This window comes from Geotrypetes seraphini, chromosome 2, assembly GCF_902459505.1.
Source record: "Geotrypetes seraphini chromosome 2, aGeoSer1.1, whole genome shotgun sequence".
NCBI classification, from domain to species: Eukaryota; Metazoa; Chordata; class Amphibia; order Gymnophiona; family Dermophiidae; genus Geotrypetes; species Geotrypetes seraphini.
The window spans coordinates 248,458,554-248,474,671 of record NC_047085.1 but is presented as its reverse complement, the minus strand read 5'-3'; the positions used below and the strand labels follow the sequence as shown (position 1 = coordinate 248,474,671).

Below are 16,118 nucleotides of genomic sequence, written 5' to 3'. Positions count from 1 at the left end.
TATGGGGTAGGCAGGTTGCTGGGGCCGCTGAGCTGATCGCAGCAGCCACGATCAGCTCAGCGGTTCCTTTTTCGGCACTTAGACCTGTATTGACTTTGTCTAAGTCAAAACATATAAGTGCCGACTAGTCAACCTGCATAAGGTTTTGGTTATACATGCTGCACGCCTAGGTCTAGGTCAGCCCTCCTCCCTCCCACCACCCACCCTTTCCCCTCCTCTAAAAACGCCTCTTTTCTCTCTGTGCATCTAGAGGCAGGGGAGAGGCCTAAGCTGGTTTTAGATACATCTAAAACCAGCTTTGATTATGGGTACTTGGATGATCAGGCTTTTTGATTGTCCAAGTAGCCATTTAGGCCACTTTTTAGACGTTTTTTTTATTTTATTATGAACCCCTTAATCTTTTCTCTTAGCTATACCTTCTGTGCTTTTTCTTGACCTTTATACCTCAAGAGTACTAGTGTTTCACCAATACCTCTATAAATTAAAAGAAATGCAAGTTTAGTCTCTGTTCTGCTCTTCTGGTACTAGACCTATGACTATTGTACCTTGAAGATAGAACAGATACTGTTTGCACACCTGCCCATTTTAGGCACGAGTCTGGTAAGTTTTCCTGTATGGTTTTACTTGACCAGCAAAAGCACATAAATTACTGGTGAAGGGTTTTATCTAGGACAGTGGATGGGATTTGCTTGCTTTCTCACCTGAGAAAGCAAGCATACCATGGGTAAGAGATGTTCTAAGCACCTTTAGAGGCCTTGGTAGTATGTTTTTTTGGTCATTTGTGCAGTTAGTTCTGTCTAATTGGCATTAGGAGAATATACTTGCTTAGACTCACACTGATCCATAGATAGGCTATGCCCAAATAAACCCCCCTGAGAGCCATAGGTAAGACCACAAGTGCCCTAAGTGTGACTATCACATGAGTATCCTTATGCGATATTCAAGAGTGGACTGAAGAGTGGAACTCACAGACAGGGGGGTGCTGTGGCATGCTGGAATGGATAGTGTTTAGGATATATGAAAGACACCTACTTTTCATATCATTCTGGGTAAATCTAGTTAGTAATGCACATGTGAGAGACAGGGCAACGCCCAATTAGAAGCCTATGAAAAGTTAGGTACAAAGATATAAAAATTTGAATATGGATTACAGCCAAGGTCAGAAAAATACTAGGGGCTCCTTTTACTAAGGTGCACTAGCGTTTTTAGCGCACACACAAAATTACCGTGCGGTACGCTTCTAGAATAGTCTAGTGCATGCTATTCTGCACGTTAAGGCCCTAACGCACCTTAGTAAAAGGAGCCCTAGAGATTAATTGTAAGGATAAGTATAAGATTCTCTTTATGTAATTTACTGGATTAAGCAAGATCATAAGGAAATTGAGTATACGCATTTATAGAGTTATTAATCTTTTTTTCTCTCTCTGTTCAGTATTCTTTGTTTCTTTGTCTAAAACATTTCAGCCTTGACTTCATGGCTTTAATTAATACCAGACCTATCAGTCTGGCTGGTGGTAGTTGAGGGAAGATATAGGGTTTCACATTTTTGAATACAGATAGTTTATATGTACCTTAACAATAATCATTATATAGAAACATAGAAACATAGAAAGATGACGGCAGAAAAGGTCTATAGCCCATCAAGTCTGCCCACTCCACTGTCCCACCCCATTAAGTCAGAGTGCTGCTCGACCCATGTAGAGATCCCACCTGGATGTCCCATTTAGTCTTAAAGTCGAGCACGCTAGTGGCCTTGATCACCTGTACCGGTAGTTTGTTCCAGTGATCCACCACCCTTTCAGTAAAGAAATACTTCCTGGTGTCACCACCAAATCTCCCTCCTCTGAGTTTGAGCGGGTGCCCCCTTGTGACTGAAGGTCCCTTAGGAAAGAATATGTCGTTTTCCACCTCGACACGACCTGTGACGTACTTAAATGTCTCAATCATGTCACCCCTCTCCCTGCGCTCCTCTAGAGAGTAGAGCTACAACTTGCCCAGTCTTTCCTCGTATGAGAGACCCTTGAGTCCGGAGACCATCCTAGTGGCCATTCGCTGGACCGACTCAGCTCGAAGTACATCTTTACGGTAATGTGGCCTCCAGAATTGCACACAGTACTCCAGATGAGGTCTCACCATGGTTCTGTACAGTGGCATTATGACTTCAGGTTTACGGCTGACGAAGCTTCTATTGATACATCCCATCATCCGCCTTGCCTTGGATGAGGCTTTCTCTACTTGTTTGGCAGCCTTCATGTCTGCACTGATGATTACTCCCAAGTCCCGTTCTTCTGAGGTCGTAGCTAGTGTTTCTCCATTCAAGGTGTATGTTCTGCATGGATTTCTGCTGCCGAGATGCATCACCTTACACTTCTTTGCGTTGAAGCCCAGCTGCCATGTCGAGGACCAGTTTTCCAACTTGATCAGATCCTGCGCCATACCATCCGTGAGATCGCTTTCACCTACTATATTGCACAGTTTGGCGTCGTCGGCAAACAGCGCTACTTTTCCCTGAAGCCCTCGGGTCAAGTCCCTTATGAATATGTTAAAAAGGGATGGTCCCAGGACTGAGCCCTGCGGCACTCCGCTAGTCACCTCCGATGTCTTAGAGAGGGTGCCATTGACCACTACCCTCTGAAGTCTTCCACTCAGCCAATCATTGACCCATGCCGTTAGTTTCTCACCTAACCCCATCGATTTCATCTTGTTTAATAGTCTACGGTGTGGGACACTGTCAAACGCTTTACTGAAATCCAAGTACACTATGTCCAGAGACTCTCCCGAGTCTAGCTTTCCTGTCACCCAGTCAAAGAAGCTGATAAGATTGGATTGGCATGACCTGCCCCTAGTGAATCCATGTTGACAGGGATCCCTCAGATTCCTCTCATCCAATATCGTGTCTAATTTCCCTTTAAGTAGAGTTTCCATGAGTTTACACACTATTGATGTGAGACTTACTGGTCTGTAATTTGCAGCCTCCGCTCTGCAACCCTTTTTGTGCAGAGGAACAACATTGGCAGTTTTCCAGTCCAGGGGGACTCTCCCCGTACTTAGGGAGAGATTGAAGAGCATGGCTAACGGTTCCACCAAAACATCGCATAACTCTCTGAGCACTCTTGGGTGCAGATTGTCTGGTCCCATGGCTTTGTTCACCTTGAGTCTTGACAGTTCTTTGTAAACATCAGCTGGTGTGAATTCAAACTTCTGAAATGGGTCATCCATGCTTTGCTTTGCATCCAGCCGAGGCCCGTGCCCTGGTGCCTCGCAGGTAAAGACTGAACAGAAGTAATTATTCAGTAGTTTGGCTTTATCGGAGTCAGTTTCCACATAATTCCCATCTGGCGTTCTAAGGCGTACTATCCCGTTTGTGTTCTTTTTCCTGTCGCTAATGTATCTGAAGAAGGATTTGTCCCCTTTCTTGATGTTCTTCGCTAGAGTTTCTTCCATACGAAGTTTGGCCTCCCTGACTGCTGTTTTGACCGCTGCACACTTTGGCCTGTATTCAACGTTTGCTTCTTTTCCCCCCATGCGTTTGTATGATAGAAATGCTCTTTTCTTCTCCTTGACGAGGTATGATACCTCATCTGTGAACCATTGGGGTTTCCTTTTTCTTTGTTGTTTGGTTACCGATTTTATGTAGCGGATAGTTGCCTCATGAAGGATCGATTTCAAGGTTGTCCACATAGCTTCCACATTATCAGTTACTTCTTGAACCTGCAGCGTCTGGTAGACAAAATCTCCCATGCGTGCAAAGTCAGTGCCCCTGAAATTGAGTACCCTTGTTTTTGTTTGTGATCTAGGGATAAGATATGTTTGTGATATATGGGATATATATGTTTTTGTTTGTGATATATGGGATATATGGGATATATATGTTTTTGTTTGTGATATATGGGATAAGATATGACGTATTGCTTGTGTATGAATGTTTGAGATCCCAGAATGTGTTTGATTATGTGTGTGAATTTTGGGTGTGTCTTTACATATGAAATGTGCACATAAATTGTTATAAAATTTTAGGTTTTGAAAATTCCAGAGGCAACTATGGAAATGGTTCAGTTAAAGCCAGGGTCACTATTACCATGGAAATACCAGTCTTTGACAGGCTCAGTATAGGAATTCTCATTAAGGGGGGGGGGCTCAAGCACAGAAAACCCCAGGCTGTCAGTGTTTCAAGCAAAAGGGTCAGAGAACTGTTTTGATTTAAACTTTTAAAGACTACGGGGAGAGGAAGTTTTCTTTGGGTATATTATAATGTTTTATGCATATTCAGAAATTGCTGTGAACAAATATATAATTTGTAAAACTTTTCTTTAAGCCTGGTATCTATAAGAACTAAAAGGAATTCTATTATTTAAATAAGCTCAGCCTTATTTAGTGATGAGCTGGCTGACCATTGGTAGACTGGAGTGATATAATAATGGTCATTATGAGAGTACATAAGCAAGCACCAGCTTTTGTTCGGGGGAGAATCCTCTCTCTCCATATGGGCCACTTAGCCTTGGAAGAGACAGCCCCCCATATACAGAATGTTTTGCCGAATTAGTAATGAACAAAATTTTCAATGTAATCTTAATTCTAATTTGAACCTTAAGCTTAATTGAATATAAATTAAATAAAAATTATTTTGATGACATTTCCATGTCTGTGTATGAGTTACTAGCATGAAATACCCTGTATTTTGGGACATGATGCAAATCCGTGTACTCAAGTTTATAACAGCCTGAATATGTTGTGTATATATTTTTTTCACTATTTAGTGGGTTACACTTATGATTTATTGCCCCCACAAACAAAATAGCATTGCGCTGCCTATGCCCTGAATGTTCCTCCTGTTACCACAAGGGGTATACAGTGGAGCCCTGTGAAGGAGTGGTTTATTGGTTAGATCAGCTGCCTCACCTGGACATGCCACTTAACATATTATTGTACCAGTTACAAAATAAATACCTGTCTGAAATATAAAAAAACACTTTGATTGTGTAACCACACAGAAAAAGCAGTATATCAAGTCCCATCCAATCACAATCAGTAGACATTTATGCTTTTGTTCTGCCAGGCCCTTCTTAGACAATGAAATTGTAAGAGTGAGTGATGTGAGAGATTATGATGAAGAGAGCCCACAAATGCAGAACTCTGGAAGTGGCTCTCCTTCCAGTCCCCACATGGCCTCAAAGGTAAAGGAAGTAAGTGGAGACTGTTTACCTACACTGTACATTGGGTCCTCTGAAAAAGAAGTACCAGGGCAATACACTTGCTTTACAGAGGGAAAGGTACAGGGTTTAATGTTAGTGTTTAGTTCAGATTTACCATACCTTTTCCATTTCGAGTGCAGTATTTCGCTTGGCTCCCAGTAACACCATGCCAAATGCAGATAGGATACTCGGAGAGCAGAAGAAGATATTGTCATTCTTTTTATTTTTATTCAGCACTTTGATAAAGTCAGAAGTGAATGAAGCAATTGCTGCAGCGAGGGAATCCATTACGAAATCAAATTAGGAAACCCTAGGAATGAAAAGAAAAACAAGAGAGAGCGAGAAAATAATATATATAAAAAGAGCTGTTTAGATATTGTATTTTGCAAAAGTAACATTCTAAATATTTTGCAACAATCAGGAAAGTAATCAAATAGCAAATAGAATTATTGTAATGTATAGAAAAACCCTTTTATAGGCATATATAAAAGATTAAGAAGCTTTCCCTCCCCTATGCAAATATTATATCCCCAGGCAGCTGGAGGTGCTAATCAAATGTGGAGCTACAGATCCCAGAATGCACTGGGCTATGGAGCTCAGTGTTGAGTCACAGGGGCGGGACTCACAGGAGAGAGGTATTTATACTCAGGCTGGGTTTATTCTAGAGAGGTCCCCCAAGGGAAAAAGAGTTTTCCCTAGTGATAGGTGGAGGTAGGCCTTGGGAAAACAGACTGGTGCCTGTAGCAGTTTGGCTGAAGTAAGTCAAATTCATTCTATTTTGTGTGAGGCAAACAATAACAAATAAAAATTCTTTTTATATGCAATTGTGTTTTGGCTGTATATGTGCGGTCAGCCAAACCAGACTAGTCACCTACATATTGTTTTTCTGCCTGGGTTTTAGATTTTGCTGCAGGGAAGCTGACCAGGGGTCTGTAGAGGCTGGGGACCTCAATACAGAAAGTTTTCTTTTTCTTGTGGAACAATGTAAGGAGGCAAGCTCCTGCTGAAGTTTAGCATGGAAATTTATAACAGGTATTTAGAGCCAAACTAGCAGGAGTTGTTTTCTTTCTTTTTTGTTTTGTGTCAAGAGAAAAAAAGAAAAGATAAGAGCTTGTGTGTTTACAGCTCCTGCATGCTGCCAGGCTTAATTAAGCCACTGTTGGCACATGCTAAACCAGCAGCCTATCTGTGCATTGCAGCAGTGAGAGAGTGAGAGCTGCCTTAATTACCCCACTGAATTCAGCTGGGAATAGTTATCTTAGGCAAAGAAAAGAAACTGCTTTAGGAACAGGAACTGTTGGAAATCCTGGAGTGGACTTTCAATAAAGGCAGTACTATAGGCTGTGCAAGAGAAGGTGAAGATTGCTGCCAACAGGAAAAAAAGTGTTTACTTTGAAAATTGTGACTGCTTCCTATGTGTAAAATAAAACCAGTGGAATTTCTGCAGGGAAGTGCTGGTTTTAAAAGACAGTACTCCAGGTTACATCAGTGAGAGGCCAAAATCTGAGAACCTAAAATGGGAATTTGGAAGCAAGAGTGGCAGGAAACCTGGCTGATCTTGCAACAGAATCCTGGCAGGGTCAGAGGAGCACAAGAGATTAAGGGGGAAATTCTGTATAGGACGCCAGTCTCAGCAGTCGCCTAAGAAGTGGCTGAGAATCGGAGACTAGCAACTACCCATGGCGCTATTACTGCCACTTCACTTGCCACTGTCTCAGATAAATTGAATGTATTGCATAATGGCTTTCTAATACAGGCCTAAAATTCGACCCTTCCAAAACTGTAGCTGTATGTTTGCTAGGAAGGACTCTAGTCCCATTCCAACTTCTTTTTTATCACATGGCACTCTGATTCCTTTCTATGACTTGATGTTTCATCCCTAGTGAATAAAATAGTGCAGTAGTTGTGTTAGTCTATTCTTAAGGGTAATGAATAGAAAGAAAAGAAAAACAAAAAAAGAAGATAAAATGACACCTCTTTTATTGGACTGAATACATATTTTGACTAGCTTTTGAAGGCTACCTGAACAAATTAAAAAACATCAAGAATCTACCAGCTGGTGGTCTTCTGGTTACACTGGATGTAGAATCGCTATTTAGCAAAATTCCCCATACAGATGGCACAGCTGCATATAATAAACTCCTAGAAACATCTACCCCGGACCACCATTGCACACCAGAAATGATTACAAAATTAATCAAATTCACTCTAACTCATGACTATTTCCACTTCAATAATCATATCTATCTGCAAATCATGAGTACTGCTATGGGCACCAGAATGGCACCACAATACGTAACCCTTTTCATGGAAGAAATGGAGGAGACATTTTTTGAATACATATCAGACCAAACCCTTTAAATAGTATTGGCATACTGATGACATTTTTATGATTTGGACTGAGGGAGAAGAGACATACAATGCATTCCATCTTTCAATCAGATTCAGAATTGACGACAAAAGCTTTCTGAACAGAACTTTCATGCACCAACAAACAAACAACAACATTGGCTAGACAGTTACATTAATAAAGCTGAACTGACCTACAATGCTTTTAGAAAACTCATAAAAACTACCTTATTCGACAGATATATTACCTAAACAGAACCTCACCAAATATCTGTTTCTTTTCAAAATGCCCTCTGAAATCCTAATCGAGCAGCATTTGTAACTTCAGGACCTTTCTTCTAATACATCTGAATCTCTAAACAAACTATATATTGTAATTTTTGCTGGGTTTTTTTTTAAATCTCTAAACAAACTGTATATTGTAATTTTCGCTGGTTTTTTTTTTAAGCTCTAAACAAACTGTATATTGTAATTTCCTCTTTTTTTTCTTAGGAAACAGTATATTTTGTAATTTCGATTTCTTAAAGTCTCTGTACTCTGTACTCCTTCTACATATTGTAAATCGCTGAATGTCCAGCTCTCTTGAACTTGAACCGCCTAGAAGTCGCAAGATTGTGGCGGTATAGAAGAATAAAGTTATTATTATTATTATTACTCACTGAAAAAGGTCAACTTTCTAGACAATACAGTTTTGGTTTTGTTTTAAAATCAATGATAGGTACATACTGTGACAAAGTCATGCAACAGGTAAAGGTGTACCTGTGCTGGGTCACAAGGCAAACAAGTTAAACTGGTCCACAACAGGATATCCTATCCCCCACCCCAGTGCCTTGTAAAAAGGATAAAGGCTGGTTTTAATTGTGAATTCCAAATCAAACAATCTTGTCCATCATCCTTTTATCCAGGACGACAGTTACCAGGATCTTCAAAATACAAAGGCAACAACAGAAACAACAACCCTCCCCAACCAAGGCCCAGAGGGAAAAATGCTCCGGATGATGCTCTAACACTCATAGGAGTTCTAAGAGAGCTGGAGCATCGTTAAAGCATTTAGCGTTCCAGGCCACGGTTGAAATCTCGACCGTGGCTTAGCAAAAAAAAAAAAAAAAAGGGGGGGAGGGGGATTATGTATTAACACTAGGATTGTTCTCCCTTGAGAAAAGGAGAATGCGTGGGGATATGATCGAGACCTTCAAAATACTGAAAGGAATCGACAAAATAGAGCAGAGAAGATTATTTACACTATCCAATTTGACACGGACTAGAGGACATGTAATGAAGCTAAGGGGGGACAGGTTCAGGACTAATGTCAGGAAGTTCTGCTTCACTCAGAGAGTGGTTGACACCTGGAATGCCCTCCCAGAGGAGATTATTGCGGAATCGACCGTCCTAGGCTTCAAGAGCAAACTAGATGCATATCTCCTTAAGAGAGGCATATAAAGATATGGTGGACTATAAATTACGCCAGGTGTACACCTGGCGGGGCCTCCGCGTGTGCGGATCGCCGGACTTGATGGACCGAAGGTCTGATCCGGAGATGGCAGTTCTTATGTTCTTATAGAAAAGACTCCTAATAGATGCTCTCTGGGTGCCTGATGTTATATAATTGTTTCTCAATATAAATCTAAGGGAAGGCTGAAAGCATGAATCACACTCCTCTTAGAGCTCATTGAAAGCTCTTTTTACTGAACAATAGTGATAGATGAGGCATCAACGATCTAGAAATCATGAGTGACTTGTTCAAAGTACTACATGTTGTTGAGACATGTTTTAATTAGATACTAGTTGCACTGCAATTCATAGCACTTGAGTTCTCACAGACTTTTGCTTCCAGCTATTGCAGTTTGGGTTTCCTCCCATCTACTGCTCTCTTCAGCTTGATAAACATCTTACAGAGCATTTGCCAAAAACAGGCTAAGCTTCTGCTGCTGCAGTGATTTATATGGTTTTATTTGGTTCACGTTTTTTATCTGTGTGTTACAAATTTCTTGTCACTTGGTTGCCATCCATATTTTTGTTGTTTTGTTATATGTTTACATATTAATCATCATGGAATAAAAATACCAATTTTCTCTTTTGTATGTGTGAGGCTATAATATATTTAATTTTACTTGACACTGAGGGAGAAACACTCAAAAGTTTTTAAAGGGTAAATGCATGTTTACCCATTAAGTTTTCTATTTTTATTTAGATTTTCATATCACTCTTCATCATGGACTCCGAGGCCCTGATTCTATAAAGAGCGCCTAAATCCTGCCTAATGCTGAGCGAGCCTTAGGCATACAAACTAAGTGGTTAATGAGCCATTTAAGGGTCTTAATGAGTGATAATTGGCACATGGACTTCCAAAGGATGTGGATGTCACTTTGTAGGCGCATTCACAATTTCATGGACGCCCACTGGGAAAACTCATGCCTAACGGAATAGACGTGGGTGTGGAATGGGCAGAGTATGGGCGAGGCTTCGATATGGGCATCCTTTGATTCATTTGCATATCTTGGACAGCCAAACTGCGCCTAACTTTAGACGCACTTTGCAGAATCAGGGCCTAAAAGTCCTCAAGCCAAGATCATATGACATTACTTGAGGTGAATTTTGAAATCCTGCAAGATTCTTTATCCACACCCACTGTGCATTAAAAAAAATAAAAAAGGGCATCTAGGTATGAATGAAGATTTTCAGGTTGAGACTTAACAGTTCCAACCCTCAAGGAGAGAAACAGTATAACTTGAAAATCCAGTCAAACTGTTTCTTGTAAGACAGTAAAGTCTCACCAAATGTAACAACATAAAAGTGGAGAAAATAGACCTCATATTTTACATCTCAACTTGAGATAAACACAGGAGAACCAAACTCAAAATCGCAGGGCAAAGAGTGGATATGTCCTAATAAAATTGGTGAACACTATTTGTTACATAAAAGTCCTTTATTCATCAAATAATGGAACAGTTCAAACCCAATGATTCAACATGTACATGTTTCGGCCTCAACTGGCCTACCTCAGGAGACAAGAGTGTTATGGGTGAAAAAAATGCCCACAAACACACGAACTTCCGGTATTATGACGAATATATTGATTCTTTGAAACCTAATGCGTGCTGAAATTGAAACTTGTCCTCAGAGAAGCAGCCTGTCTAGATTGCTGCCGACTCTGCCAGATTGTTATAAGGTATTTATTTTGGTCTCGCGGTTCAGATGGGAAGAAGAGATGGGCTGGGGGGGAGGAAGTGCTGCTGCTGCTGCCGACAACTAGGGCTTATTTTCAGGAGCAGAGCTTATTTTCAGGGAAACACGGTATGTATGAGAGCTGTATTCCAGACAATTGTACAGAGTGGAGGAGTAGCCCTACTGGTTATTGCGGCAGACTGTGTTCAATTTTGCTTTATGCTGCCTGCATCACTTATGGATAAAGATTTAGAGAAAATGGAATAACAGGTTTTAGAAAAAAAAAAAAAAAATTAAAAAAGGAGGAAGAGGTTTTTCAGGATCAGTGAATGAAATGTGGAATCTTGTCAGTCTTAACCATCAAGCAGGTTTCTGAGATCCTTTTTCACCTCCACCAGTATACTTAAGCATTGATAAGTGGGCTTTTACTGCAAGTTTGGAGTGTGCCCATTTAATCTCACTTTCCATCTTTGTTAAACATTAGTGTGAACTGGGTTCATTGCCCACTGCAGCTCCTTGTGACCCAGGGCAAGTCATATAGCCCTCCATTGCCCCATCCATAAAAACTTAGATTGTGAACCCATTAGGGAAAAGTGCCCGCATATACTGTGTACAGTGCTGTGTACATCTAGTAGTGCTATAGAAATGGTTAGTAGTAGTTAAGGGGCAGATCCCCAAGACAAGAATTTGCATTTAAAGGCTATATAAGCACAATTGACCACTGAATCACTCAGTTATGCCCAGGCTGAAATGAGCACTTTGCTGAAATCTATGGGTGCCTCAGAGGATGTGTGAAAACCAAAGATGATATTTTTTAAAAAATATACTGTATACACCTATTCCCTTTGTATTTTTGGATCTCCCCAAAACATGCTCCCTTTGAATTGTGCATCCTGGGGCATATACATGTCTGAATATCAGTTTTCTGAAAGCACACTACCATTTACACTGTATAGACAATCTATATATATAAGTGCCACAATATACAGGTACACATATAGATGTCTCACAAGGCTTCCAAAAGATCTCCTATAGTAGATATGCCAGACATACTTTCATAGAGATATTCTGCAAAGAGTTTTCCTCTGAAAATTAGCTTGTAGCTCTGGGGGATAATATGACAATTGCCCTTTTGTATCTATCTACTGGTATATTTTTCTGTTTGCTTACTCTTTCCATTTGCCAGCAGCCTAACCTACTGTTCTGAATTTGTTGCTGAGCTGGAACCTGCTTCAGATAAGGCTGCAGAATCAAGAGCCATCAATCACAGCTACCCAGAGGTTTCTCCCAACTTTCCTTTCATCTCCTTCCACTTGTCTTTCTTTAAATTTTCTTGCAATAAAAGTCTCATAATGTGCTTACAGTACCTTGTCTTCACAGATGAAAGCAGCAAACTGTCTCTTCAGTATTTCTCTATCTGCTCTGTCCTCTGCACTGAGATATAAAGCTTGTCTTGTTGCACTCCCATTGGAACTCTTTCATATTTCATCTCAAATTGCTTGACTATTAACTAGCCGGTGTGAAAGATGCCTGCAGCTTTCATAATGATGAAATATCTTTTGGCAACAATTGTACCTCAGTTACCACACCCACTCTAACAAGACCAGAGATTTGTGACGCACCATAATTAGTGATGATGGAATCCTATTTCCATAATTTATAGCTCAGGATTTGAAATATGAAATGAAAATGTTAAGATACTTGTAATTTTCATGGGTGAAAGCCTCTGCCATTCTAAACTATAGTATACCGTATTTTTTGCTCTATAAGACGTACTTTTTCTTCCCCCAAAAAGTGGGTGGAAATAAGGGTGCATCTTATGGAGCGAATACCCCCGTACCTTTTTAAAAATCCTGCCATCCAGCGCAGTATGGCAGGCGCTTTCAGCGATCCTGCCCTTCCCTCCACTGACTCCTGAGCTGAACTCCAAGTGTCAGAGACAGTGGAGCACGAGACAGTCGCAAGCTTATCGAGTTCTTGCCTGGTCCCACTCTGCTCCATGAATGGCTGCAGTCAGTTCTCTATAGCTACTGTTCCTGCTTCCCCCTGCAGCCCATTGGACAGACATTCCTTAGTTAACCAATAGACGGCAAAGGAAGCAGGACCAGTAAATTAGGTTAGCCAGCTGTAGGGGAAAGAAGGACTTAAAGCTGATGTCTCCTAAGCTATTGGTCCTGTCTTCCCTGCAGCCTATTGGCTGACCAAGGAATGTCTGAGCAATGGGCTAATAGCAGGGAGCAGAGGAGAACAATAGTGTAGGTCAGACAAGTTTCCTGCCTTTTGTCTACCAAAGAGAGGGGAAGAAGTGTTGAGGGAGGCACTGGAAAAGGAATCAGGAAGGAAAGATAGCATAGTCACTAGATGCACAAAACATGGTCGTTAAGACCATGTGAGTTGCGGTTGGTTGATTTTTTTGGCCGATTCTGGAACAACAAATTCCAACAAGTTTGCATGCAAATAATTTGCATGGAGGTTCGCCATAATTCAGTCCGATCAGCCGCTCTGAGAGTGACTTTGACACATGCGCAGAGCCAGTTTGAGGAAGCCCAAATATCTGAGTGGCAGGGGAAGCTCCAAAGCGGCCTCCTGCCACTCAGCTGTTAAGGCTTGCTTCACACTTAGCATATGAATGCTTCACACTATTATATCTTTCAAACACATATAGCATCACTACTTTTTTTGCTGTCACCATTGTTACTTTGACATACATTTGCTCATACCAATTTCAATTCACTTACATTAGGACCCTGAGGAAGGAGTGTTTCTTCGAAACACGGACCGCGTCGAGTCCAGTCTTATCAGTCCTTTTGGAAACAAACTGTTTTATGTTCTCATTCTTTATGATTGTTTATTAAAGGCTTGGCGTCCTGTACACCATCACTGCAGTTTCTGTTTTTGTTTTAGCTCACTCCTCACATACTCATACAAGCCACAATCTCCTACTGCAGCCAATAAAATTACCAATAGGCACCCCTGCACTTTCACTAATCTCTTGATGACTGAGATGTGCTCAGAACCGTTGTCAGGTAGATAGACCACAAATAGGGCCAAGCCCCTAAATGCAGCTTCCTTAGTCTATCATTGCACAGCAAACAGTCTTTAGAGATACCATGTCAGTAAATCATTACTGCTTGTTTCGTTGAAAACTGTAAACTTTCTCAAATCCCTTTATTGGGTACTTAGCTGAGGTTGCTGAAATGATCGTCAAAAGCAAGCAGTATCGGGTCCTGACGTGTTTCGCCAGACCGGCTTTCTCAGAGAACCCACAATAAACTTTTAAATGTAACAAGGGATCATCTTCTTCCTTATACTGTACTCTGCTGATCTCACTTCCAACAGGACATGTATGGTATTTTTTTAATCTTTACATTGGCTATGATTGTTTCATTGATGCATATGTTTTATTGCTTTACATAGCTTGTATATGTTGTTCTTATTTCTATATATGCTCCTTAAACCACAGGCTGACCCCTGAGGAAGACTTTTCTGCAGAAGCCGAAATACAGACCGTGTTGGGTCCATTAGATCAATGGACTTTTCATAAGGCTTGGTTTTACATATATGTTTTGATTCTAAGTTATTTTCACTTACAATAAAATTACATTTGTTCCTTAAGTTGATGTGTTCAGTCCCTTCCCCACTCTTTCTTTGGTTACTTTATCCATGGGGTTTTCGTCCTTCCTTTTGGATTATTTTCAAGTAAACCTTTTCACAGCAGCTCAATTTCTCTTCACTTTCCATCTTATTTTTCTGTTCATTTAAACTGTCTTTCTCTTTCTGGCAATAAAGATCTCATATCATATCAGTAAGTATTGTGAACAGAATTTTTAATTTTATGTATAATACTTACAGTACCTTGTCTTCACACAGGGAAGCAGCAAATTGTCTCTTCAATCTTTCTCTACTTGCTCTTTCCACTGAGTTATAAAGTTTTGCTTGTTCCCCTCCCATTGGAACTCTGCCATGTTTCTTCCTAAGTTGCTTAATAACAGACTGACCCATATTAAAGATGCTTCTATTGTAACTTCTGGAATGGTGCAAAATCTTTTGTAAAAACTGCCTCTCCAATGCTGCACCCCATTTAAAAACTAAAGATTTATGACCCATTTATGATGGACCAATCCAATTGATGACTCAAGAAGTCTGAGATGTGAAATTCATTTGAAATGCATTTTTCCTTGTAATTGTCAATAAAATTAATTCCCATTTAACAACCCAATCTTGCTTGTTAAATTTGAAAACAAAATTATTACTTGGGGTGTGAATAACCCAGTTTCCTGCCACAGCCTTTAACAGGAAATAAAATCAACAATGTGTGCAATAAACAGCCAAAACACATTAATCAAACTGAATAATAAAAATCTCAGATGTATTATCGTTTATTAAACTTGATATTCCATCTTATTTACAGCACAATTCAAGGCAGTTTATAATAAAATATATCACATAAAAATTAAAACAAAAAAAGGAACGTCATTAAAATAGGATAGTACACTGCTTTCATACAGAAAACATAAAACCATTCATGGTCTATCACTGCATAGATGTATTCTCTACTAGTTTATAAAGTTAACAAAAAGCACGTTTAAAGACATGTTTTCAAAAGTGAGAATATGATGATTTCAGACGTAAACTAGATGGTAAAGAGTTCCACAAGGCTGGAGCTATTGCAAAGAATGCTGAATTTCTAGTTCTCTCCCATTTTGTTTTTGAGGAGTGTGGGATTACTAATCTATTGTCCCGTAAAGATTGAAGAACCCTTGATGAGGAATATGGAATAATTATTGATGCCAGATAATCAGGAATACCTGTATGTAAGGTTTTATACGTCAATGTTAATATCTTGAATTGTATCCTTGAATAGACCGAGAACCAATGTATTCGATCTTTGGCTTTTAGCTCTCATCAATGTACCAAATAAAATGATATCATATGTTAATTCCACTGAATTTTCCAATATGTTGTTCACTTGATCCCATATGGATCTCCAAAATTTAAGCATCAAGGGACAATAGTATAATAAATGATCCATAGTCCCAGCTTCAAGATGACAGTGCCAGCGTTTATTAGACTTTGAACTATCTAATTTCTATAAACGAACTTGGGTCCAAAATGCCCTATGTAATAAGAAAAACCATAAGAACATAAGAAATGCCTGCACCGGATCAGACCTGGGGTCCATCCAGTCCGGTGATCCGCACACGCGGAGGCTCAGCCAGGCGTACCCTGACGCATACATTAGTCACTCGTATCCCTCAATGTGTCCTGCAAGAAGATGTGCGTCCAATTTTCCCTTAAATCCTAGAATGTTTGTCTCATAGATGCAGACACCGTACATTTCATCCTCCAAATCCAAATTTGTGGCCATTGAGATGCAGTAATCTGATGCTTTATCTCAATGCTCCAAATGTC

General features: G+C 40.1%; 1 protein-coding gene across 3 annotated transcripts in view; it reads right to left on the bottom strand.

Moving 5' to 3' along the window:
* Nucleotides 1-14,622, bottom strand: part of LOC117353647 (serpin B4-like) — an 86,670-nt gene extending 72,048 nt beyond the window's left edge. The window contains exons 1-2 of one of the 3 annotated variants that reach the window (XM_033929825.1): nucleotides 14,557-14,622; nucleotides 5,313-5,502 (exon numbers count right to left, since the gene is read on the bottom strand). In XM_033929825.1, coding sequence (XP_033785716.1) covers nucleotides 5,313-5,480 — 168 coding nt within the window. In that variant the 5' untranslated portion in view covers nucleotides 5,481-5,502; nucleotides 14,557-14,622. Of the gene's footprint in view, nucleotides 1-5,312; nucleotides 5,503-12,073; nucleotides 12,212-14,556 lie in introns of those variants that run through there. The other 2 variants (XM_033929826.1, XM_033929824.1) reach the window with 2 other exon arrangements.
* Nucleotides 14,623-16,118: the final 1,496 nt, after the last annotated feature.